Source organism: Podarcis tiliguerta, assembly GCF_965153285.1.
Source record: "Podarcis tiliguerta genome assembly, chromosome: 8".
NCBI classification, from domain to species: domain Eukaryota; kingdom Metazoa; phylum Chordata; class Lepidosauria; order Squamata; family Lacertidae; genus Podarcis; species Podarcis tiliguerta.
In genome coordinates, this window is record NC_139541.1 from 23,619,282 (window position 1) to 23,644,293 (window position 25,012).

General features: G+C 45.3%; 2 protein-coding genes and 1 long non-coding RNA gene across 6 annotated transcripts in view; 2 read left to right on the forward strand and 1 right to left on the reverse strand.

The window, feature by feature from the left end:
- Nucleotides 1-338: 338 nt before the first annotated feature.
- TMEM51 (transmembrane protein 51) lies at nt 339-19,468 on the forward strand. Of its 4 annotated transcripts, none has more exons than XM_083452249.1 (3): nt 339-851; nt 16,218-16,709; nt 17,952-19,468. In XM_083452249.1, the coding sequence occupies exons 2-3, from the start codon at nt 16,366-16,368 to the stop codon at nt 18,367-18,369; spliced, it is 762 nt and encodes a 253-aa protein (XP_083308375.1). In that variant the 5' UTR covers nt 339-851; nt 16,218-16,365; the 3' UTR covers nt 18,370-19,468. The 4 variants fall into 4 exon arrangements, with proteins under 4 accessions (XP_083308375.1, XP_083308376.1, XP_083308373.1 ...); XM_083452250.1 differs by lacking the exon at nt 339-851 and adding an exon at nt 8,743-8,897; XM_083452247.1 differs by lacking the exon at nt 339-851 and adding an exon at nt 11,468-12,347.
- LOC310682969 lies at nt 19,032-21,534 on the reverse strand. Its single transcript, XR_014514220.1, has 2 exons — nt 21,412-21,534; nt 19,032-20,098 (listed from the first exon to the last, which is right to left on the reverse strand). It is a non-coding gene; the product is annotated as an uncharacterized lncRNA (long non-coding RNA).
- A 4-nt stretch (nt 21,535-21,538) lies between these two features.
- FHAD1 (forkhead associated phosphopeptide binding domain 1) overlaps nt 21,539-25,012 on the forward strand; it is a 36,956-nt gene continuing 33,482 nt past the window's right edge. Inside the window, exon 1 of the mRNA XM_083453452.1 lies at nt 21,539-21,749. The gene's annotated coding sequence lies outside the window, so the exon portion shown is untranslated. The remainder of the gene's footprint in view (nt 21,750-25,012) is intronic.

The window sequence follows — 25,012 nt, forward strand, 5'->3', positions numbered from 1 at the left end:
GAGGTTGGAGCAATAGGAAGAGGAATACGTGGGTTCCCCAGGTTGCCCAGTGAGTGTCAGGGCCAAGCGGGGATTCCACCAACTGTTCTTCAGAAGCCTTTCTGCCTCTAGCATAGACATCGTGGCTAGAAGTCACTGACAGGCTTCTCCTCTGTGGATTGTTTAATCCTCCCCCCCCCCCCTTTTTTTAAAATATATTTTTATTGAACAAATTTAACAAAGCAAATTATAAATCAATAATCAATAATGTCTAATCCTCTTTTAAACCATCCAACTTGGTTGCGACCGCTGCTTCATGTGAGAGTGCGTTCCATAGGCTAACTCTGCACTGTCTGAAGAAGTACATTGTTTTCTCTGCCTTTCAGCATCCCGCTTCATGGGATGTCCCCGAGTTCTAGTCCAACCAGACCGGCGGGGGCTCAGGATTATTCGGCAGAGGTGGGGATTCTTCGGCCCTCGAGATGCTCTTGGACTTCGTCACTGGCCAGGCTGGCGACTGGGGCTGATGGGAGGTGTAAGCCAACGACGTCCGGGAGGGACCCCGCTTCCCCATTCCTGAGCTTAGGGAAGGCTGCGTCGTGCGCTGACGCAGCTGCCTACCCGCCGCCGCCGCCCTCCTGCGCCCTACAAGCTGCTCAGCTGGGCGCAAGAGTCGATCGGAGGCTTTAGGACCCGTCCGGCCCGCGGCTGCTTCCGCCGGTGCTGGACGAGCGCGGGAGGGCAGGGCGCTGGAGCCGGGGGCGGCCACCGCGGGCGTGACGCTCAGCCACCCCCACCGAGAAGGACGGAGCGCGCTCGGAGCCTTCCGGGAACCATGCGCGGACGCCGGCGGGGCGCAGCTCAGCGCGCAGGTGAGCTCAGCCCAAAGGGACCCCCTCCCTAAGCAAACCCGCCCCTCGTGGGGGTGGGCGGTGAGAGCCCCTTCCCCACGCTCGACGTGGGCTCCCCCCCCCCACATCTCCGCGGTGGGGATTTCTGTGATGGGGCCGCTTCAGTGTTGCCCGGGGTTCCGACGTGCGCTTTCTGACGGTGGGGAGACTCAGAAATGCCGTTGGGGTGGGGTGTTCAGCGCCTGGTGCGCTGCCATCCTCTGCGTGTCTCCCTAGTAGAAACCGTGGGCAGAGAGTGTGTGCGTGTTTAAGTGAGGTCGCAGCCTCACCCGCCGTCGGGTTGATCGTATATTAAAAGTCTGCGCTTTATTCTTTGGAGGAGAGGGAACCATTGAGGATGGGGCGGGCTGGGCATTGCGGGGCGAGGCAGGTGGCGTGAAACCACTTGCTGGCCGCCGGGGTCCGGCTTCTCTGCTTCTCCGTCTGGGGGAACGCAGGATCCCCGATGCCGATCCATAGCTGTAAAACGTTTCCCTTTTTTAAAGGGAAATTCCAGTATTCCGAATAGGATTCCTCGCAAGAAAAGGGAAAAGTTGACAGCTATGGCCGATCCCTCGGTTTGCGGGGGAGTGGTGACGCTGTGCTTCGACTCCTCGTTTTCTCTCCTCTTGAAAAAGCCCCGGACTCGCGTTTTCTTCGGCGAGGGGCTGGACGAGGACCAGCCCCACACCTAGCAAACGGGACGTGGGGCCTGCGTGCAAGTGTGTCTGTTGGAGACTCAGTGAGACATCCTCCCTGCTTAAGGAACGCGGTTAGGATGGCAGCTTTCCTGCCTTCCGAAAATGCGCGCGCATGCAAAGTTGCGGCGCTGCTTTTTTTCTTCTTCTCGTTTTCCTCCCCTTCCTCCTTTCTTTCCACCCTTCCTGCAGCGTCTTCGTTTCCGGGAGGGAGCCCTGCCTCTCCCTCGCTTCCTCTTCTCTCTCCAGTCTTCTTGGCTTTTGCAGGACTTTGCCCAGGCGGGAGCTTTTCTCCCAACTGTTGCGTCCCGGATCTTGGAGGCTGCCCTTACACGCCCGATCTTCGGAGGGAAAGCAGTTTTGCAGACTCGCACACACATATCTTTTGCATTTGACTCTGAATGACTGGAAACCTCTAGATGCTGATGATTTCTTTATTTTGGGGCATGTACAGGGTGCCCAGAATCACAGCAGAGTTTGAGCAGCTTTGAGCTTGACTCTTTAGGCCACTGATTTTTAAGTACAGTAGCGGTTACTTTTAACCAGATGTTTTGGACCACAACTCCCATCATCCTCAGCTGGCAGAGCTGATGGGTGTTGTCCACAAAAGCATCTGGTTTTGGAGAGCCTTACATAGTGTGAAATGTTTTTTAACTGGGCTTGTTGTATTGTTATATGGATTTTTATATTTGATGTACCTTGGGATTGCTTGCTTTGCAAAAAGTGGGTGAAAATGTGTAGGTAATAGTTTTATTACCAGATGCAAAGGGGGACATTTGTTTGCCTTCAGACCTGTAAACTTTGGCTGCAAGAGACGCTGCATTAGCTAAAACTTGGTTGTCATAATTTCCCATGATCCCTTCTTGTCCTCACAACTTCCCTGGGAGGTGGGCTGGGTCAAGAGATGGAGGCTGAACCAAAGTCACCCATGAGCTTTGAAGCTGAGCGGAGATTGCAGCTCAGGGCTCCACACTTCCAGCCTCCTGGGACCTTCTCAACATGGTTGGACTCGTGACTTCCACCATCCCTGATCAAGTGGGCATCCCAGTTAGGGGCTGATGAGAGTTGTGTTATGACAATATATGGGCCACAGGCTTTCTCCTCCATTCTGATTGGCATTCACTTTCCCACACAGCTCTTAAGCCTTCCAGAAGAGTGGCTGTCGTAACAAAGACAGAGCCTTGCGGCACTTTTGATGGCGTAGCAGATTGGGGTGTGTGTGTGTGTCATCAGCTTCTGTGGACTAGCATCCAAGTGATCAAGTGCATGGCTAGCCTCGGTTCTCTCTCATAGGCAGCTGTGCTCCAGCTGAGGGGCCAAATGGCTTTGGAAATGCAAGATGCACAATTTCTTGGGCAGGGAGGGCGGTGGAATTCAAAACATATGGATGGCAGCTCCAGTCAGTAAGCCACACTGACTCTTCACCACATCTGCAGTCTGTGGCAAATGTTGACCGAGTTTGAATGTATGCACTGATCACTCGCAATAGGGCCATGTTATAGCATCACCAAAGGCCCAGGCTTTGGTTTGCTGATTTAATGCCCTGCGGTGGGAGAGAGAACCTAGCTTCCTATTGCGTCCTAGATGAATGCAATCAAACCGGCAGAAAAGTTATAATTGAGCAATTATGGGAGTGGGTGTACTTACTGCAACAGTTAAGGACAGTGGTAAAGACCTTGTAAGCACTGGGTTAGGTCTTCTCTCAACATCCTCCAGAGGTTAGTCTAAAGCAGAGGAGGGAGACCTCAGGTCCGGGGACTGAATGCAGTCATCCAAGTCTTTCTATCTGCTCCTCGGATTCTGCAGACCACTCCCCACATACACACCTGAGTAGCTCGCACCCACCTTGCGTATTTCTGCCTGGGCGAAATGTATCCTCAAACTTTCATAATGCCCTCTTGCTTCTTTATTGATTTTAAATATTTCTATATGATAGGTAACTAAAGTTCCATAGCAGTTAATAGCAATTAAAGCAAAATTATAATTATAAGATTATAAAAAGTATATAATAAAACTGAAGAGCAGTACAGTGGTACCTCGGGTTAAGTACTTAATTCGTTCCAGAGGTCTGTTCTTAACCTGAAACTGTTCTTAACCTGAAGCACCACTTTAGCTAATGGGGCCTCCTGCTGCCGCTGCGCCGCTGGAGCACGATTTCTTTTCTCATCCTGAAGCAAAGTTCTTAACCCGAGGAACTATTTCTGGGTTAGCAGAGTCTGTAACCTGAAGCGTCTGTAACCTGAAGCATATGTAACCTGAGGTACCACTGTACAGTGATCCAAATAGAACAAGCATAACAGTGTGATTAATTTCCAAAGGCCAATTGAAACAAAGGTAGTGAGAAGTCAGGAGAATTTTCCTAAGAAGGGAATTGCATTAATATTCTGCTCCTGAGGGAGGATAATAGTTTTATTCTGTTCTATTTTCATAATTCTGTTTTATTATTTTTATGTTGTATTTTCCTGTACCACTTAAGAGCTTTTAAAATATTAAGTGGCTCAGAAATGTTTTAAAGCAGCTGTTCCCAAACATTTTCGAGGCACTGCCCCCTCGGTTCAATAAACTCATTCCCAGTGCCCCCTACCCTATTGAAAGTATTGTTAAGAAAAGCCGTTTACATGACCCACCAAGGAGGATAATAACACAATAAAATTCAGAAATCCAATGAAAACTATCTTATTTAATTAATTCAACAACACCGATGAACTTGCTCCAATTTACCAACTTTTCAAAGCCTCATAGTCAATTAGCAATAGTCTTACTATGTTTAGTAACTACAGTGGTACCTCCAATTGCGAACAGGATCCGTTCTGGACGTCCGGCCGTATCCCGAAGTTTTCACAACCGGAGAGCCCGCTTCTACGCATGCGTGAGCGGCGAAACACTTCCAGGTTTGCCGCTTTCGCAACCCCAAGTTAACATTACCCGAGGGTAACGTAACCCGAGGTTCCACTGTACTTCACTGTTTTGTAAATTCTTAATACGATGCGTGGGCTTAATGAAGTGTTACCAGTTTCTCTGCTTCAAAGTCACGTAGCAGGAATCTTAAACCACCATGTTTAGTAATCTGGAGTTGATTTATTTGCTTGGAGAGAAGTTGGACAACCACACTAAAACCACGTTCCACCAAATTGGATGTTGAAAATGCAACAACAAGCTTCTGAACCACTTTTCATAGTGCAGGATAGCAGATCAGAAATTTCCTCCTGTACCCAGAACTATTGGTATGATTTTTTACAACTTTGGCTTCAGCTCAGTTAGCTCAGTTTTTTGTCCACTGCCCCAGCTCCACTACATCCTAATGTGATGCTGTGGCTTTTAATTCTCCTAAAAAAGCTAAAGTAGTATTGGAAGCATAAACAGGAATGTGGTTCAAGGTCTGTTCCTGAGTTAAGGTTCACTTAAGAATTTATATTAGATTTATGTAATGGTCGGGCACAAAGGAAATTTTTGAGGTTCCTATGACAATTATGGGGTGGGTGGGTGTGTTTAACCTATACATAAATCATTACACTACTTGCCACAACAATATAAAGATCATACACCCAATGGGTGGGGTATAAATATTAAAATTATCATCATCTTCATTAAAGTTCAAAAACCTCTGGTTTTCACTGCTGGTCTCCCCCCATCCCACCCCCGTGCTGGATCACACACCCAAAGAAAAACCACTTTGTCAACATGCCTTTTAGCATATTATTACATATTAACTCTCACCAGCAGCCTGTTTTTGGAGCGGGACTGAATGATTGAAGCATAGAACTGTAGAGTTGGAAGGGGTCCTAAGGGCCATCTAGTCCAACCCCCCTGCAATCCAAGAATCTAGAGGGCCACATTTGCCTTAAAGGTCTGAAATGCCTCACATCTGACTTAGTGTTATATGCCCCTACACAGTTACTGAGTCAATTTCACCTTTTCTTTTAGCTATGATTTTTGTGCTAGTCAGGCCTGTGTATGTTAATAATCCCTTACATACACTGGTTGGCATTGGACCTGCATCTCCTTGCTAGTAAGGTGGCAATAATGAGTGCGACCTCCTACAGACAGGTGATTGTGTAGCAGCATCCTGGCGAGCCAGTGGGCAGGGCAGCAACAGTTGTCAAAATTTGTAGGGAAGCCGCTATCTCTCTGTTGCTAGGACCAGGTGTGTTCTGTATCAAGTTAAACCAGTTTTTTGAACTTTAAATAACTTCTGTGTGTCCGCAGATATTTGCATGTACTGTATTGCAAAAAAAGAGTGCATTTCTGAAAAGGACACACTTAACATTTCCAAAATAGTTAATTGATGTTTTATTTTATTTTGTAATGGTTTTTATTGCATAGTTTTATGTTATACTGTAAACCGCTTTGATACATTTCTGTCAATAGCAACATATAAACTATAAAAATATTTTTTTATAAATAGATACAATAATAATGAAGGACTGTGAAACAGATAAATTTTAAATATGCTTTTTAAATATGCAGATTATCATGTATGGCTCTGTGGGTGTGCTCAAACTAGTATTATTTAATTCATGGTTTGAATTTGATTGATCCAATGCTAATCCTATTCAGAGCAGACCCATGGAAATCAATGGCCGTGACCAGAATGGGTCTATTAATTTCAGTTAGAAATTAACTTAGTTGGAAAATGCAACAATTTGATTGTGCAATTGCTTGTTTTGTTTTATTTGTTCTTTGTTATTGCTCCGGATAGGGCTCACAACACAACATACGTACAATATAAATAGTAATCAGATATATAATATGGAATAAAAGCAATACATACACTATTAAATCAGCAGTAAATAGTACATTCTGTACCTTTGAAACACAAAAACACACCTCTCAAAGAATTCTGGGCACTGCAGCTTGTTGGGGGGTTGCTGCAAATTGTAACCCTTTGATTATTCTATGTGAACTCCAAACAACATTTAAACCACACTGTAAGACTGCAGTCCTAAACTCATTTACAATGGAGTATGTCCCACTGAAATACTTGGTGTTTCTACAAAAACCTCTGCAGGACTGTGTTGTGTCCTTTCAGTGCTGGATTTACATATAAGCTAAACAAGCTATAGCTTAGGGCCCCACTATCTTGGGGGCCCCTAAAATTTTTAAAGAAAAAAACCCTGGATGTACATTTCCAAAGTATAAGATAAAAAACAAATAAAATAAAACCTACATACAGCAACTTTGTTTTGTTTTGTTTTGTGTTGTGTAGGCTCCTATGATGTAAGTAATGGGCCCCCAATCATTTTAAGTTAGAGCTTAATAATTATTTCACTATTAATATACTTCTTCTTAATTGTATTTCAGTTCAACAATTACTTTGATAAAATACATATTTTGTTAAGTGCAAATGGCTCTAGATACCTATTAGGTCCATAAATTATCATATAGCATATATTCAACACAAAAAACAGGGACAATTTGTTGTTGACAAAGGACAGCTGGACATATAAAGGGCCCCATTACCTTCAGTAGCTTAGGGCCTCATCAAACCTTAATCCAGCCCTCTGTTCTTTATTGAACAACAACTCCTAATATTTAAGTTCAAGAGTTTTTGACTACAGAACCATTTTGACATGCTTAACCTCAAGCTCCCTAAATTAGATTGCAGAAGCCACATCACTACCAAGCACTGCCTGTGTTTCTAAGCATAATTTCATAGTTTTACCTCTGTGAGGACTAGAAACAAGCATGCATTTTTCTCTGTGATTGCTTGTGTTTTCCACTTGTCACACTTGCCTTCTATAGCTCCAATCTTTTCTACACTCACCTCATGGTCGTTTCTCATGCCCTTTCTGAGAGATTGGTTTTTCAAAGCATGGGTGAAAAGGAAGGTTGTGAATGAAAACAGCTAAAACGCCAGAGGCAAGCTTTTGTGACCTACAGAGTTCTTCAAGCTTAGATGTTCAGAGCAAAAACTTTCCCCACACTCTCCTACAATTGCTAGCTAGAGCATCTACCAAGCCTGGGCTGCTGAACAAGGAAGCAGGAAGTTATTTTATTTCTTTATCATTTTATTATGGAGGTACCTAGCTCACCTTCCAGATAAGCCCACAGAGCAGTTAAGATCAAAGAAATAAAAAGCATTAAAATGCATATACTCTAAAAGCAGAATGCTTTTTTAAAAATGCAATTTAATAATTATTAATGGCTCTCTTCCACCTTTCCCCCATATTTTATCCTAGCAACAAGTTAGGTTAGGCAGAGAGGGACTGACTGCATTAATCACCTTGCAGACATTGAGTGCTTGCTGGTGGACACCTGAGTTACAAAAATCCTCCCAGAGTAGCTGAGGGCCGCATATTCTCATGGAGAACCTCCTGGGGGCCGCATTACAGCACTGGGCAGGGCGAAGGGGGAAAGCTGGGTGGATCAGTGATTCTGGATTAGCATTGCATTCAGCTAAGTACTACTCAGAGGAGATCCATTGGAATCAGTAGACCTAAGCTGGTTGTGCTCATTAATTACAGTGGGTCCACTCTGAGTAATGCCAGGATTGGCTACAACCCCAAAGGAGACTGGATTCCAACTGCACAAAATTTGGAGAGTATCTATGCCTGCATAATACGCCTTTCTTCGTTCTGCATTCAGGCATTATCAGAATTTGATGACACATTTCACCTGGCGTAAGCGCTTAAAGGGGGTGCGGCCTGAGAAGAGTCCTGAGGGCCGGATAGGGAGACTTGAAGGGGCCTGAGGTTCCCCACTGTTATGCTTGGACAATGTACCAAGTAGGGTCTGTGTGTGCCCCCACCGTGTTAATACCTGCTTGTTTGTGGTGTTATTTCAAGCATCCAGACAAACTGGAACAGGCCCTCCAGTTCTTGTTTGCTGTGACTAAGTTTCATTTGTACCGCACCCTTCCTCTAAAAGGACACCAGGGTGGCCTTTGTGTTCTTCCCAGTTGCTCCACATCCGTTTTTTTAAAAAAATATTTTCTTCATGGGATATATGCATTGCCTAGGCCAGAGTCTCTGTGGTGGGCGACTTAATGACAGCACACGGAATTCCCAAATATGAAATTTTAAACATATACTGGCAACTTGTCCTCTTACGCAGGGCTTATGTTTCAGACCCTATGTGCATAAGTGAAATTGCCTAAAGTGGGGAATGCCTTCTAAACGTCCTTTAAATGCCCTCTCTGCCGCTCTCCAATCCAGATCAAAAATACTCTACTAAAAATATCCACAACCGTAATGGAAGCTCTGGGGCTGGCTGGAGGCTGGAGACTGGACCAGATGGGCCATTGGCTTGATCCAACAAGCTCTTCTTATGTTCTTATGGAGGTGAAGGAGGAAATGTCATCTGGCCTAAAGTCACCTGGAGATCTTCCTGAGTGAGGATTCAGACCCATCTCTCTCCAGTCAAGAGTGCGGCATTCATCCCATTATACTATGCTTCCCATCTATATCAACCTTAGGGAACTATTTGTTCCCAAACCTTTCACTGGTGACATTTGACGGGTCGGTGGGGCTGCCCACCTATCCATCACTTGATGTTGTATGACACGAGGCCATCCTATCCCAGCCAAAAGTGGCACACCTTGTAGTTGGCACCAAATTTAAATTGCGGCGAGTGACAGGTGTACTTTATTTTAGCCGTGGTCTTTAACTAGGACCAGCGGGTTGCTGTTAGTTTGTCTGGGTCACACAGTTGGGTTTGGCCTCTTCTGGCCGTGCACCCTAACACTTCCTCTTATTGTTCTTCTCAGTTTGTCATGCTGTAATTTCCTGCACAGTCTTTATGTTTTTCTTTGCTGTGTCCTTTCTTTCTGTACATTTCACATTTTCCCCGTCTCCCCACCCCCTAGGTTTTGTATTAGTTACAGCTTCTGTATAAGAAAAAGGTTTGAAGTGTCACCCAGCCTAACTGTTTTTATTATTTTAAGTATTTTATAACATACTGCTTATTTACAGTATTCATGGCCCATTGAATAGTAGAACTTAAACAGGGCTGCCTGTGTCAGAAAGGAAATTGCTGCCTTCTCAAACCCCAAGTTGAGATCCCTCAATTCTCTGGAAGTCCCTGGCAGCTTCTATTGCAGGCTTCAACCTCAGCCCTCCAGATGTTTTGAGACTACAATTCCCATCATCCCTGACCATTGGTCCTGCTAGCTAGGGATTATGGGAGTTGTAGGCCAAAAAACATCTGGAGGGGTGAGGTTGAGGAAGCCTGTTCTATTGCCTCCCATCCTTCAAAGACCCCAAGCAGCAGCACCATAGAAATGGATCGGGGTGGTGGTGGTGGTGCTTTTGAAAGCAATTGATGATGGGGGGGGGGGGAGATTAGCACAACATTACCTTGAAGGAAGATCCTCCCCTTCTTCCAGACTGATTTCCAAGATTTCATCTTCGTCGAAATCAAATGGTGTGCATGCCTGGTGTCTTGTGATTGATTATGCATTGACTGGGCCCCCCAGATATTTTATTCAAGTTGACACCCCTGCCAACCTCTCTGCCACAGTCTTTCTCTGCTTACTAAACCCTGTTACCTCTTCAGCTTTCGACGCCTCCCCCCAAATCTTCTCCCTCTGACCACTTAGTGTCATCCCATCACCAATCCCCGGGCTCTGAACCTTCTTCCCTTGGGAATTTCCCAGCTGAATCTTCCCACCATTCCTCTGTGTCCAGCCAATCCATGACATTGAGGGAGCATGGGCATGGCCAGGATTTATGTTAACTGGGCAGGATTTATGTTGGGGGTGGGGCAGAACCAAGCTATTTGCGAGAAGATTAGTCAGTTAGTTGAGTATTGCTATTTATTTATTTACTTGATTTGGGGCGGCAGCTGGGCCCTGCCTCCCTGGCCATGCCCACGCGAGGGGGCAATGCTTTTGAATGAATTCTCCAGCAGCCCAGTCCTCCTGCTGGTTTCCTCGGGGCCACCAAACACTTGGGAGGACCTATGCAGAGTGAGGAACAGGTGGTAATGATGATGATCCCTTGCCCTGCTTCTCATTAGACATGCACGATTACAGCTCAAGAGGAGGTTGGGCCAAATTAATACTGTTCGGCAAAATGGCTTTTATCAGGAGTAATTAACCTCCGAACGACCACTTTATCTGCTTAAAAGCAGCTATGAGCACATCTCTGCCATTGCTCTGTAAACGAAACAGAGGAGCAAAGAGATGTCCATTAGCTTTGTTGGGTTAGCAGCTGATGAGTTACCAAGAAGCACTTAACTTAATGGAAATTCTCCCGCCCACCTTACCTTGATTTGGAGGGTTTTAGTATTTGCTAGGGTGCTCCTGACACAGAAACCTTGTCAGCTCATTTGTTTAAGAAATTACTCTATTGAAGTTAGGGAGCTTTTTAATGCAACGGTGGCTCCAGCGTGGTTTAGTGTTGCAAGGATGAACCACTGTAAATCTGAGGTTGCACTCTCCTCCCTCCCCTCTTTTCCTTCACTTTCATAGTAGATTAACCACAGTCTAATGTTACATTCAAACCATCAATTGTGGTTGGTGTGAAACAAGCCAGCTTCTCTGACTCTGCTTTGAAGTTGATTTGTTTTAACACACCATTGCTGCAAAGTAACAAAATTACAGATCTGTTTGCCAGCACCAAAAAAGGGAAAAAAATCAATTCAAGATGTGGATCCTCATAGATCTTCATATTTACATGAGATGAGAGAGCAAAATCACCAGCAAATCATCAAATACATCTCTGAACCTAGCAGTGACCTTTGATTGATTGATTGATTGATTATACTGATTGATTGATCCCTCCAAAAGGTACCATGGTGCAGCCTACGACACTTACAACAAAGCACCGTAATGATAATAAAACCATTTTAAATAACTAACAATTCAAATAAAACACATTAAACAACAGTGAGTGCAAAAGCTATTTTTATGACTGCACTACAAATAACACTTCAGGTTCCAAATGCATGGACAAACTCTACAATTCTATGAAAAAAATGCCTGGAACCAGTTTCTCAATAACTTTTGCAGTGGGAGCAGATGAAATATCCTTTGGGGTAGAATTCTAGGGTTTGGGGCTGCCACTGAGGAAGCCTGGTCTTGCATCACTGCCTTCCCATTTGATGATGGTTTTGAGAGGACCCTTGTAAAATTATGAGGATCCATAAAGATCTAGCGAGGGGATGACTCAGATATCCTCAAGAGCACCAGTGCCCAGACACCACATTGGTAGCTTGGGTGCTAACCACTACCCCACGCTACCATTCGGCAATAAGCAGTGCAGCGGACAGGAACTGGAGAGGTGGGGAAGAGTGTCCATTGGCAGAAGAGCTGTTCCAACGCTCCTCCCCTCTACCCCCCCCAACCTAAACAGTGAGCAAGTTCTAGTTAAGCACAGCCATCTGAAATTGCACGTGGATAATATTTCTTTCTTTCTTTTCCCTGAATGCGTCTCAGCTTGTCTGCCCTTTCTCCGTTGCCAGTGCCAAGCCGTTCACTGTTTACACACTGCAAACATGTTGGCTGTCGGCATTTTCGAAGATTTGAGCACTTTCTGCCTCTTGCTCTGCCACTGGGACCACACAGTAGGCTTCAGTCTGAGTGTGATGGGAAGCTTAATTAGCAGTGGCAAACAAGGAAGGGGGTGGGGCAGGGGGGGAGTCTCTAAGGAACCAAAGCGTGCCGCAAGCAATGCCAGCCTCTGTGATTCTCGTTTTGGGTTATGCTGGATTCGTCATCGGTTGTGCAAACCGGCAGCGACTTTTTGGCTTCTGTTTCCAGACGCACCATAGTACCATTTGCAGTTGCAAAAGAGATGGGGTTGGAGGTAGAGAGAACGCAGTGGCATAGCTTCTTAACTGGGTGAGTTCTCTTGTCGGGGCCTCATTTAATGGGCATAACTGGCCTGAAGGACAGGGTTCACTTTTGCTACCTCCCAACGCCTTCGCATCTATGGGGTAAATCATTGACAGGGGCAAAAGATTCAGGACTACAAGCAATGATGTAGTCATATTGAAGCTAGGCAGAGTTTATTGTCTGAGATTGCAAAGGTCCAGAGATGATGGAACAGGTGTTCAGTCTGCTCTGGAGATGACCATGTTCCCCCATAGCTTTGTAGTCTTGGGAATCATAGAATCACAGAATTGTAGAGTTGGAAGGGACCTCAAGAGTCATCTAGTCCAGCCCCCTGCAATGCAGGAATCTCAACTAGATCATACGTGACAGGTGGCCATCCAGCCTCTGGCCAAGGAAGGAGAGTCCACAACCTCCTGAAGAAGGCTGCTCCATTGTCAAACAGCTCTTAGTGTCAGAAAGTTCTTGCTGTCAGAAAGTCCTTCCTGATGTTTAGTCATAATATCCTTGTCACTTGAATCCAAGGTCAGGGTGGACCAGAAGTCTAAATAAATACAGCCAGAAGCTCTCTCTGGATCTTCTTCCTTTTTTTGCTTGACAATTGAGAGTGAGTGACTGAATCCCAGGTAACCTTTGTGACGACCGAGTTTAACAAAGTGCTTTAAATGTTGGCACTCAGCCAGATTGCTACTGCTGGGCGTTGTTCTTAAGCGTAATGATTACTGGGCTAGTTCAGGTTCAAAGATCTGGATTGCTTAAACGGCTCCTTTTAACCTAGCTGGTTTAAGCCTGAACCTTCACTTCTAGTCTAGGGAAGGCAGAGTTGGAAACGGGCAGAGCAAGGTATATTATTGGATCTTGGGTTCAATCAGACAGCTGCACAGAACTATTGCTGAATGTGCTGCGGAAGGGCTGTAGCTCTGGGACAGCATCTGTGTTGCATGCAGAAGGTTTGATCCTTGGCATCTCCCAGTAGGGCTGGAAAAGACTCCAATACTTGTCCTACTAAGAGTTCTTGTTGGCATCCATCTATCTTGAGTTAGCAGCACCAAAGTGGCCTCCATGGGGCGCAAGCGTATGGAGGTCCTGGGCTCCTCAAACAACAAGACTCCTGTCTCAACCTCGCTGATGTGGTCCAAAGAAATCAGAGTATTATGTTTGGCACCAGCTTGGCTGCGGGAGTTGCCAGAAGGAGGTGTACAAGGCGCCATCCAACTGTCTTAAGGACTCCACTCTGGGTTTGTGTAGGATTTACTCCTTAGCCTTCTCCTGAAGATATCCCCTCACTTCCCTCTACAGCACATGCAGAAACCACTTTCTTGGCTGTTGCACCTATTGGTCTCATCTGCTCAATCTGCCAGAGCCTGCAGGGCAAGTTCCTAACTCACTGAGAGTTAAAGACCCATCAGCTACCCTCACCTGGTTTATCCAGCCAGCCAAAGCCATTCCCGGGGTGTGGCTGCTGCTGCATGCCGACAGCTTTTAGGAGCCACAGGTGAGAGCTGAGTGCATGGTGGGGACCAAAGGTGGACAAACTACCCCAGAAGGAGCGCACCATATCATGACTTAGGTTCATGGGTTTCAGTGAGTCTACTCTGAGTAGGATTTAGTTGGATTGAACCTCAGGACAGCTACTGCTAGTCAGTGGGGGCAACAATTATTCACTAGTGGTCTGGCTCATTGTAGGACAGGTTCTTCCATTGCTATGCTCTGTTTCATCTATATGCAGGGAAAGGCTTCATTCAGCGGCAAAGTAACTGCTTTGCATGCAGAAGATTCTAGGTTCAAATTTCAGCAACCCCAGATTGGGCAGGGAGACAACTCTGCCTGAAGCCCTGGACAGCATCAGCTGTGGTGTTTGTTTATACTCTTACATTCAAGTTTAAAATGTTGTAGATCTTGTCTGGCATCTGAGCACTATACTTGGGTGGAAGATGTGGGATGTGAATTATTACCAGAGGGACTAGTAACAAAATGTTGCAACATGGGTTGGCCCTTGTACACAATTCCTACCAGGCACTTTCCCAGGATGCTCCAAATATTCCTTCCCCTCTTGCTCACTGATCATGTTCAGCCCTTGCTAAGCTGTTTTGCAATAATAATAAAAAAACTTCTGTGAATGTTGGGGTATCCCCTAGCTTATTGAAACCTCCCTCTTATGAGTGGACGGTGCTGTTTTGGCTGCCTAGAGCACTGGCACTCACAACAAAATGTGAAAAATAAAGGGCATTTATAGATAAATGAGTATATTGTTCTTGCATTGGTTTTATTATAATGGTGTTTCGTGCACCATTTTCATGGCCTCCAACATTTCACAGGTATAAAATAGGGACATGTCAATGATACCCACATTCCCAAAGCCCCCTGATTGAGAGAAGGGAGAGAAACATTATTTGTTTCATATAAATCACTTTTAAGTCGTGAGATCCTTTGAAGTCCTTTGAAATTTGCAATTCTCAGAATTTTGCCATGTACTTGTTCAACCAAAAAATGTGTTAATAGTTGGAAAGTGAAGGTAAAAATGAACACATTCATGAAAATAATATACAAAACTATATTCAGCAAAATTGCGTGTAAGGGTCAGAACTGTGTGTCTCAGGGCAAAATGCTGAAGAATTTTTGACAGGTCTTAAAAATTGGAAAGTGGCAGAAATCCCATGCACCAATGGTGGAAAAAACCGAGATGCCGAGAGACTGTGAAATTGACAGATTTGTCCGTCGCTTCGTGGAGCACATGCCTAGGAACTTCTTTGCTGCAATTCACACAAATGCAGCACCAACAAGCAAACTGGAATTATCCTGAGTTCATAGTTTTCCATCAGCTCTCCCTTTATAGCCCTTAAGACGTGCCTCCTCTCTGTTATACTCCCATCTTTAAACAGTGGGTTGATGGCTATTCCAGGAGGAGCAACTAGTGTTGGGTGTTTAGCTAAAGTGTATTTACCTTAGCTAGCTAATTAGCAGATATGCAATTAGTTACCTCCGAGGAAGTGCCCAGCCTGTGGTAGTTTTTGAAGGCGGCAGCAACAGCTGCTGCTGCTGTTATCAGTGGGGGTGCCTCTCCAAACTCTCTAACTTCCTTCAGATCCCTCTCCAAAATACGCCTTTTCCACAGAGCCTTGATTGATTTACAGTGGAACCTCCGTTTTCAAACGTCTCCATTGACGAACGATTCAGAACCCAAACACCGTAAACCTGGAAGTAAATGTTTCTGTTTTTGAACTTTGACTTCCGAGACATCTTCCGTATTGAGTTTTTCGTATTATTTTTTCCATTCTGAGGCTTCCGTATTGAGTTTTCGGTTTTCAAACATTTCAGAGCTCAAATGGTCTTCCGGAAAGGATTACATTTGAAAACGGAGGTTCCACTGTATTTATTTTTTAAATTAAAGTACTTCCATCCTGTTTTTCCCAGCGCAAAAAAATTCAGGCAGCTTTGCAGAGTTCAAAAGAGGTTGCCAATGGGGGTGCCATCCAGATGTTTTCAGACTCCCAAATCCCACCAGCCCCAGCCAACATGGCTGAGGGTCAGGGATGATGGTAGTGGAAGGTAAGAATAAAAGAAAAAAATACTTGGCCTGATTTGAACTGCTCAGACCAGTGTGAAGTGAAGCAAAGTACAGGTGTGCTTCTGAATTTATGCTTCTCTGGATTTTGCAATACAGCTCTACTGCCAAAAGCTGTGTACACAAATGTATATCAGTGAAAAGTGAGCACACACAAAATGCATATATTAGTGGAAATTATGCAGAAAAAATCAATTAAGTTGAAGAAAATGGCTTGCAAAAATCACCTAACTGATATGGAAAGGAGGGGGTAAGATTTTTCATTGTAAATGATGTCATTTAAAAATTTTCTTACGCCTCCTTTCTTTCTCCAGGTCTCATTTTAAACTCAGATATTTGGAAGGAACCCAAACTGGAGCCATTCCTGGACTTTGTTCCTTGATTTATGGAAGATATGCGCTGAACTGCCCACCCGCACCCCATCCCCGTGCCCAGATCAAGGGGGCCCAGCATTATAACAGGATGGCCCACTCCAGGTCAAACGGATCTCACTATGCTTTGACGGCAATAGGGTTGGGGATGCTTGTTCTCGGGATCATTATGGCTGTCTGGAACTTGGTCCCCGGATTTGGCCCAGGTGGGAAGCCACACTCAGTTGGAAACAGCAGCAAGCCAGACGGTGGTCGAGGAAATACGTATAAAAGCAATACGTTTTCGGTGGCTTACGTCCTGGCTGGTGCTGGGGTCTTGCTCTTGCTTTTCTCCATTTGCCTGAGTGTTCGTGACCGAATGAAGCAAAGGGAAAGTGACAGCATCTCTAGGATACGGCAGCAAGTCTCAGTTGAGCAACAGCCACAGGAAGACAGGTGAGAAGATACGATCAGGCCTTGAAAGCAAATTATTGATATATGGGATGGAGAGCCTGTGGCTCTCCAGATGTTGGCTACAATTCCCACCAGCCCCTTCCAGCATGACTAGTGGTCAGGGGTGATGGGAATTACTTTCTTCAAAAAAAGCAGGGTGGCTTTGTTGGGGGGGGGAATAAGGTGGGGTGCTACAGGGATCAAGAGTGAGAGAAGGCAAGAGGGAGAGGGAGAAGGAAAGACATGCACACATTGGATCTCCTAAACCAATACTGAAATTCATTATTTTTCACAGGTCCCCTCCCCCATCTCATCCTATCACAGATCCTATCTTTCTCCATTGGCTGAACCATAAAAATGGCATGTTTCTGAGGCACCGTCTCAAAGTTCCAGTCAAATCATATCACCTCTGTATTCACAGATGGAACCATAGAATTGTAGAGTTGGAAGGGGGCCACAAGGATTGCCTAGTCCAACCCTCTGCAATACAGGAATCTTTTTGCCCAACATGGGGCTGGAACCCATGACACTGAGATTAAGAGTCTCATGGTCTACCAACGGAGCTATCCACTTGCTCATGTGTTCTGTGACTTGGAAGCTTTGTTCTCATTTTCCTATGTTAAAAAATAAAAGGAAAAGCTCCATGAGGATCTTTGCCTCAGGCCCATGTTTTTGTGGTGCTGGCAAACAGCAGAACTGCAATTGTTGTTGTTCTTTTGTACAGTCGTAGGGACGCGGGTGGCGCTGTGGGTTAAAGCCTCAGTGCCTAGGGCTTGCCGATCGAAAGGTTGGCGGTTCGAATCCCCGCGGCGGGGTGCGCTCCCGCTATTCGGTCCCAGCGCCTGTCAACCTAGCAGTTCGAAAGCACTCTCGGGTGCAAGTAGATAAATAGGGACCGCTTACTAGCGGGAAGGTAAACGGCGTTTCCGTGTGCGGCTCTGGCTCGCCAGAGCAGTGATGTCACGCTGGCCACGTGACCCGGAAGTGTCTTCGGACAGCGCTGGCCCTTGGCCTCTTTGAGTGAGATGGGCGCACAACCCTAGAGTCTGTCAAGACTGGCCTGTACGGGCAGGGGTACCTTTACCTTTAATAGTGTAAGGCTTAATACGTTAGTGAGACGTGCTGGATAAAAAATATTTTAAATAAAATACCAGCCAGTGAGTTTTCTGGCTTTGGGGATATCGTAACCTGAATGAGGTAGTACTAAAGCGAGACAGTGATTGCTTCTAAATTTTCCCTCTGCAGTCAAGAAGAGGATGAGGAGACGCCCTCTCGCTACTATGTGCCCAGTTACGAAGAGGTCATGAACGCAGGGCACCCTGAGCTCAGCGACATAGACAGAAGCGCAAGGATCAGTATGTCTCTGCCCTCCTACGAATCTCTCACCGGGATTGACGAAACCACGCCAACCAGGCCTGCTGCCACCGCCGAAGAAAGGCCCAACATTGAACGTCAGCCCAGCAGACACAGTTCCCGCCTGAGCAAAAGACTCAAACCCTTGAAAGTCCGGAGGATCATGTCCGAAAAGCTACACCTAAAAAACCTCAACTTAGACCTGCCCGCTGGAAATAACACGGGGCGGATAACAATAGAGCCTTTGACCCCTCCGCCCCAGTACGATGAGGTTCCCAATAAGAACACAGAGAGCCGGGAAGAGACTTGAGGCAACTGTATGGACTGCTGACCAAAAACATAATTAAAAACTTGATTTCTGTGGCAATGTCAAGTTTGTGGCTTTAAAAAAAGCCGGGGCGAACCGCACACCTATTTTGGTGACTCTTTGAATGAGGTGGATCAGTCTGGGACACGTCAAGCTATATCCTGGGTCTTGTGTCAAATGTTTCCCCATTTTAGAAACTAATTTCCTTGTGCATATAATACTAGTCTGCCAGAGAGAGGATTCTTCCCTAAGCTTCTTTTTGACATGCTAGAGGTTTTTTATATGTAGGATTTTTATTTTTTCTCTTGGCATGAGAGCCTTGTCCTGAAGTGAAGCCAGGCGACCGGTCTGCTGCCTTGGTGAAAACAAAGCACAAATGAATCCTCTTATGTCCAATGTAATGGAATTCAGATCTGGTCGGTGGGCTGGATCATTTTCAGCCCCACTCCCTGTGGGAGAAATTGTGACAGGAGGGAGAGGCTGCTCACCTGTCAATCACATGACATCACAAAATATGCCTAGTGTAGGACAGGTGGGTATGGCTTGACTGTAATGGCCCCACGGGCCAAATGGGGAGGTCTCATGTGCCTGCCTTAGTCTGGGCTGGCGGTTTCCCACCCCTGCACCAGGATGCACCTGAATTTTAGCAATAGGGAACTTTAATATATATAAATTATGACACATTTTTGTATGCCTCTTTCGGCAGTCATTTTTAAACGGTTTCTCCAGATGCTTGACATGGTTACATCTTTACTTTGGCAGTTTCTGTTCACTGAGATATGAAAGGCTCTCTTTTCACCAGATTTTAGATTATGTGTAGAATGCACAGGTGCCATATATATCCATCCATCACAGAGAAATAAAATGTTAAGGAGACAGAAGGAAGTTTACTGCTGCTAAAGGAGTAAACTTTAGTGCCCCCCAAGCAACCAAAGATACTTCAGGTTCCCACAGGACGATGACAGTCTGATTTTCTAACACACAGCCTTTTTTTGAATTTTTTAGCTACTGTATTGTAAATAAAAAAAATTTTCAATATGTAATATGTCAGAGTTGGGATGCTGTGGGTGGGCTTTCCTTTTATTAAAAAAAATGTGTGTGATGTGTGTGTTGTCTAACCTGGAATTTCTTTTAGCAATGTGTAAAGGCATCACACATTTTGCAAAGTACAATAATAAGCATGTGCTCCTACAGTCCCTGATTTTCTGGTCTCTGCCCCAATATAGCACCCTTCATTTTATTTTATTTTTATTTTATTACGGATGTGAATTGGCCAGAATCATAATTTCCACCCCTTCCCCCAAGTTTAGCCCTCTATCTTTCCTGGTAGTTAAATCTCTGAGGCTGGAGGGAGAGGCTGTATCCTGGGCTTCATGTACATAAACACTAAGGCACAGCTTGCCATTTTACACGCTGCTCCTGAAGAAGCTATAATATTTTGCTTTTTGGTCTCATGCTGTAGAGGGCCTTGGACTTTCCTAACTACTGGAGGTAAGCAGAGACATCAGCTAGTAGCTCTAATTCAACTGCTTTTCTTTATATATGTGTCTTTGCATCTGTCACTGCATTTTGCTAATGCTGTGGAGACACACAGGGCTGCAATAAAAAATATCAAGTTATATGTCTGACAAATGCATAAATCACTTACTTGGTGCAGAAGAGGCAGTTGCAGCATCAATACAGCTTTCTCAGCAGTGTGTAATACTGAACAGGAGACAATCAGCTGACAAACCTTTTTTTAGAATGAAAACTGGCATTGGAAGCATGTGCTAGAATCATAGAATTGTAGACTTGGAAGGGATCCCAAGGATCATTTAGTCCAACCCCCTGCAATGCAGGAATCTCAGCTAAAGCATCCTTGACTCATGATTTTTCATTATGGGGTATGGGAAAGCACTAAACATAGGAAGTAGTAAACAACATCAGACTTTTGGTCCATCTATCTTAGTATTGCAGCACCTCTCCACAGTTTCAGATAGCCCGTTCCCGGCAACACCTGGAGCTGCTGGGGTTTTGAACCCAAGAGCTTTGGCAGTGTAAGCACGTGTTCTACCACTAAGCTATGGGGGCTCACTGTTCATAATAATTGTTAATTAATTGTTCATAAATAGATTTCTTACTCTCCCTTCAGCACAACCTCCCACATATACAAAACTACCATATTAAAAATAGTTCATAGCTGTTTACAGTCGAGTACAATGGTACCTTGGGTTACATACGCTTCAGGTTACAGACTCCGCTAACCCAGAAATAGTACCTCGGGTTAAGAACTTTGCTTCAGGATGAGAACAGAAATTGTGCTCTGGCGGCCCAGCAGCAGTGGGAGGCCCCATTATCCAAAGTGGTGCTTCAGGTTAAGAACAGTTTCAGGTTAAAAACAGACCTCCGGAATGAATTAAGTACTTAACCCGAGGTACCACTGTAATAGGAGAGGTCCTAATCATAGCTGTCAACTTTTCCCTTTTCTTGCGAGGAATCCTATTCGGAATAAGAGAATTTCTCTTTAAAAAGGGGAAATGTTGACAGCTATGGTCCTAGTATAGATCATAATGAAAGCATCAAAGAGCGCTTCAGAAACATGCTTTGCTGTAAGAATTTTGAATTTCTGTTTTGCTAGACAGTGTTTTCCATTGACTAGCTGCATCTCTCAGTGCTTGCAGTTATGGTTTGTCCCCAGCCCTGTGGGGGCAGCTTCTGCCCACAAACCAGGATGCTTTACCAAGTACTGTACTCTGGCACCACTGAATTTGAACCATGAATGCAACCTGCTTCACAGTGAAATTACACCTGCCTTTAAAGGCTTTTCCTGGCACTTTACACTAAGCTGTACTGTAGTCACTTTATTGTGCCCACTTTGTTGAACTAGAACTGGAAAGACCCAGGATCGAATCCCTATTCAGGTTTAAAGCTCCTGCCTCTCAGCTTAACCCACCTCGCAGGATGAGGGGTGAGGATGAAACTGGGCGTGAGGATACCAAGCTGGGCTGGGAACTTGCAGGGGGAAAGGGGCGGGGAATAAATATACAGCAGGCAAATAAAACGCACGTGTGAGTGCAGATGATCACTGCGGAGAGGTCTGACAAAGGTTTCCCTTATCGCAAAGGCGGTTTATCATGGCGGAATGGGGAGAAACGAAAGCTCACCGCGCGGGAGATGGCGCGGCCTAGCCCAGCCTTCTTGGTTGCCATGGAGACGGAGGCGGTGGCCTAGCTGGGCCTATCCGGTTGCCATGGTCACCGGAGGGCTGGCTTCGCTCCTCCTCCTGCTCTGCCTCCAAGTGGAGGCCGCGGCCTAGCTGGGTTGCCATGGAGACGAGCCCGGCAGCTACACAAGTGCACACAGGCCTGAAGGTGGCGGCTCTGCTCGACTGGATTGAGGGGGAGGTTGGTTGGGGCCGTGGCGGGGCTGTGGGGGGGAGTGTCGTGTGTGTTTCTTTGTGTGTGTATGTTTTAATTTCTTCCAAGCTTTAGTCCGACCACATGCTTTCAACCCCTGGAGGAAGAAAGCTAAAGGTGAGAGCGTTACTCCCTTAAGCATGTGCAGAGTGCATGGTTTAGGCATACAACCGTAGAGAAGTCCCTCCTCCACCACCTCACCTCCTGTGCAATTGGGAGGCAGGGAATTGGCAGGAACAAAAGCTTATTTTTGGCTCGCTTCATTTATTTCGCCTGCTTGATCTTAGGGTTTGTTTTCATTCATTCTCTTAAGAAATGGCTGTAAAAATAAAATTGTAGAGTGGGAAGGAAGCCAATGCAGAAATCACAGCTAAATGGGATGCATCCATCTGAGTGCTACCCGTTGAAATTAATGCACTTATTATTATTTATTAAATTTCTATGCCACCTTCCATCCGAAGATTACAGGGTGGTGTACAATATATATATATATATATATATATATATATATATATATATGCAGGTTTTGGTGTCCTCGGGTGTCTTCCCGTGTAAAAGTTGGGGTGTCTAGGCGACGTTTCGACGAGGTCTCACTCGTCATCTTCAGGCTGGTGCTTTCGGCTTCTTGTTACTGGAACAGAGCAGGATCTCAGTGTTTGAGTTCCTATAAATACTGTTGAGGAGGTGTGGTGTATAGCCTCCAATGTTCTGGGCAGAGAGGAGGTTCCCAGGCTAGTGTGCCTTTTCTTCTTTTGTTCCTTAATTACTTGAGGGATATCTTGAGTGATTTCTTGAGTGATTTCCTGAATCCCACTTAGGTGGGTCATTAGGTGTGGATTAGTTGCTAAAGCCTTCGTGTCTTGAACTCTTGAACTTTGTGAAGAGTTTTTCTGAGAAGATGGCTGTACTGCACTTGGCTGTGCTCTGGCTTGGCTTCGTGTATAGGGGCGAGCTGTGGTTTTGTGGCCTGTGCCAGCCAGATCTGTGTAGGGATTGCAGGGGGGTGCAGCATCCGGAGGTGCCACCCTGGTTTGGCTACTGGATGGTGTCTGTAATTTATCTGTGGAGAGGGTCTGGGTTTGGGTCTGGTGTGGTTGATTGGTGATGGCGTTCTGTGTGCCTCTGGATCTGGTGTCAGATTTTGTGGGGAGGGCTAATTTCCAGATGTCTGGCAAGCGGGATGTGTCGTCACGCTTGTTCATGTTGTGAGGGTGTTTCTCTATCTCGATGGCTTCCATGATTATTCTCTTGTGGTGATGTTCCATGTTAAAGAGCAATTTGGAATCTGCAAAATTAATTTCGTGTCCTGTTTCTTTCATGTGTTGGAAAAGAGAGGAAGTTTTTTCTTCTTTTTTGACGGCATTCTTGTGTTCTGCGATCCGTGCATTTATTCGTCTGTTTGTTTGTCCAATGTACGTGGCTGGGCAGACTTTGCAGGGTATTTCATAGACCCCTTGGTTTTCCAACTGAATTTTATCCTTGGGGTTTCTGAGGATATTGGCTATTTTTTGGTTGGTGCAAAAGGCTGTTTTGATATTGTGTTTATGGAGGATTTTGCTAATTTTATCTGTAGTGCCCTTGATATAAGGAAGGAGGGCTATGCCATTGTTTTCTTCTGTGTCTTGGTTTTTGGGGGGTGTTTCTTTTTGGATTAGCTTCGTAACCCTGTTTTGCTGGTATCCATTGGCAATTAACACATTTGAGAGATTCTGTAACTCAGTTGTCAAGTGGTCTTCGTCAGCCAGGCGTTTGGTTCTGGAGATGAGAGTCTTGGCTACGGAGTTTATTTGTGCAGGGTGGTGGTGTGATTGTGCATGTAAGTAGCGGTTGGTGTGTGTTTTTTTCCGGTAGATAGTGTGTCCTAGGGAGCCATCAGGTTTTTTGTAGATTAGGACGTCAAGGAAGGGAAGTTGGTTGTTGGCTTCTATTTCCATAGTGAATTGTATTTTGGGGTGTAGGCTGTTGAGATGTGTGAGGAAGCTATCCAGTTTTTCCTTCCCGTGTGGCCAAATTACAAAGGTGTCGTCAACATATCTGAGCCAAAGTTTGGGTTTGTGTTCTGACTTGTCTAAAGCATTGGTTTCAAAGTGTTCCATGTACAGGTTAGCGATGACCGGTGAGAGGGGTGATCCCATAGGTGCTCCTTCTATCTGTTTGTATCTTTGTCCATTGTGGATGAAGTACGTGTTGGTTAGGCAGTGGTTGGTCAGGTCCAAGATGTATTCGGGGGGATTGTATTTGTTTTGAATGGCTGTCAAGGCTTCATTAATGGGCACTTGTGTGAAGAGAGATACAACATCGAAGCTCACAAGTAGGTCATTGGGTTGTAGGTTTTGCTTCTTTATTGTTTCTATGAACTGGAAGGAGTTTGGAACGTGTGAAGAGATGGATTCTGCATAGGGCTGAAGTTGCTTGGCGAGAAATTTAGCGAGATTTTGTAGAGGTGAGCCTATGGAGCTGACTATTGGTCTGAGTGGTGTTCCTTCTTTGTGTATCTTGGGGAGGCCGTAGAGTTTGGGGCATCTGGATGATTTTTCTCTGGGGATGATTCTTAGCTGGATTTCTTCACTGATAGGAGAGGCTTTTATTTTGGATTTGGTGGTTTTTTCCAGATAGGTGGTGGGATCTGTTTTTATAGGTTGGTAGGTAGGGTCTTGGAGTAGATTTGATAGTTTTGCTTGGTAGTCCGATGTGTTCATCACAACAGTGGCATTACCTTTGTCTGCTGGGAGAATGATTATGTTGTTGTCTTTCCTCAGGTTGGTGAGTGCTTTCTGTTCTTCTTTGTGTAAATTGCTTCTGGGTGGTTTGCTGGAGCAGAGGATGTTGGTGACTTCAAGTCTGATTTTATTGGCTTCATCTGGATTGATTTTGGTTAGGCTAGCTTCGACTCCGCATATGATGTTTTCCGTGGGGATGCGTCTCGGGGCAACTGCAAAGTTGAAACCTTTGGAGAGTACTTTGGTTTCAGTTGAGGTGAGGATCCTGTCTGATATGTTATGTACTGTTTGTTTCATGGGTTGTTGTGGAGGGTGGCTGGGCTTCTGGCGTTTCTCTAGTTTGTGGAGTTTGTTGGTGTGTGTGTCTGTCTTGTGTGAGGTACAAACAGATAGAAGGAGCACCTATGGGATCACCCCTCTCACCGGTCATCGCTAACCTGTACATGGAACACTTTGAAACCAATGCTTTAGACAAGTCAGAACACAAACCCAAACTTTGGCTCAGATATGTTGACGACACCTTTGTAATTT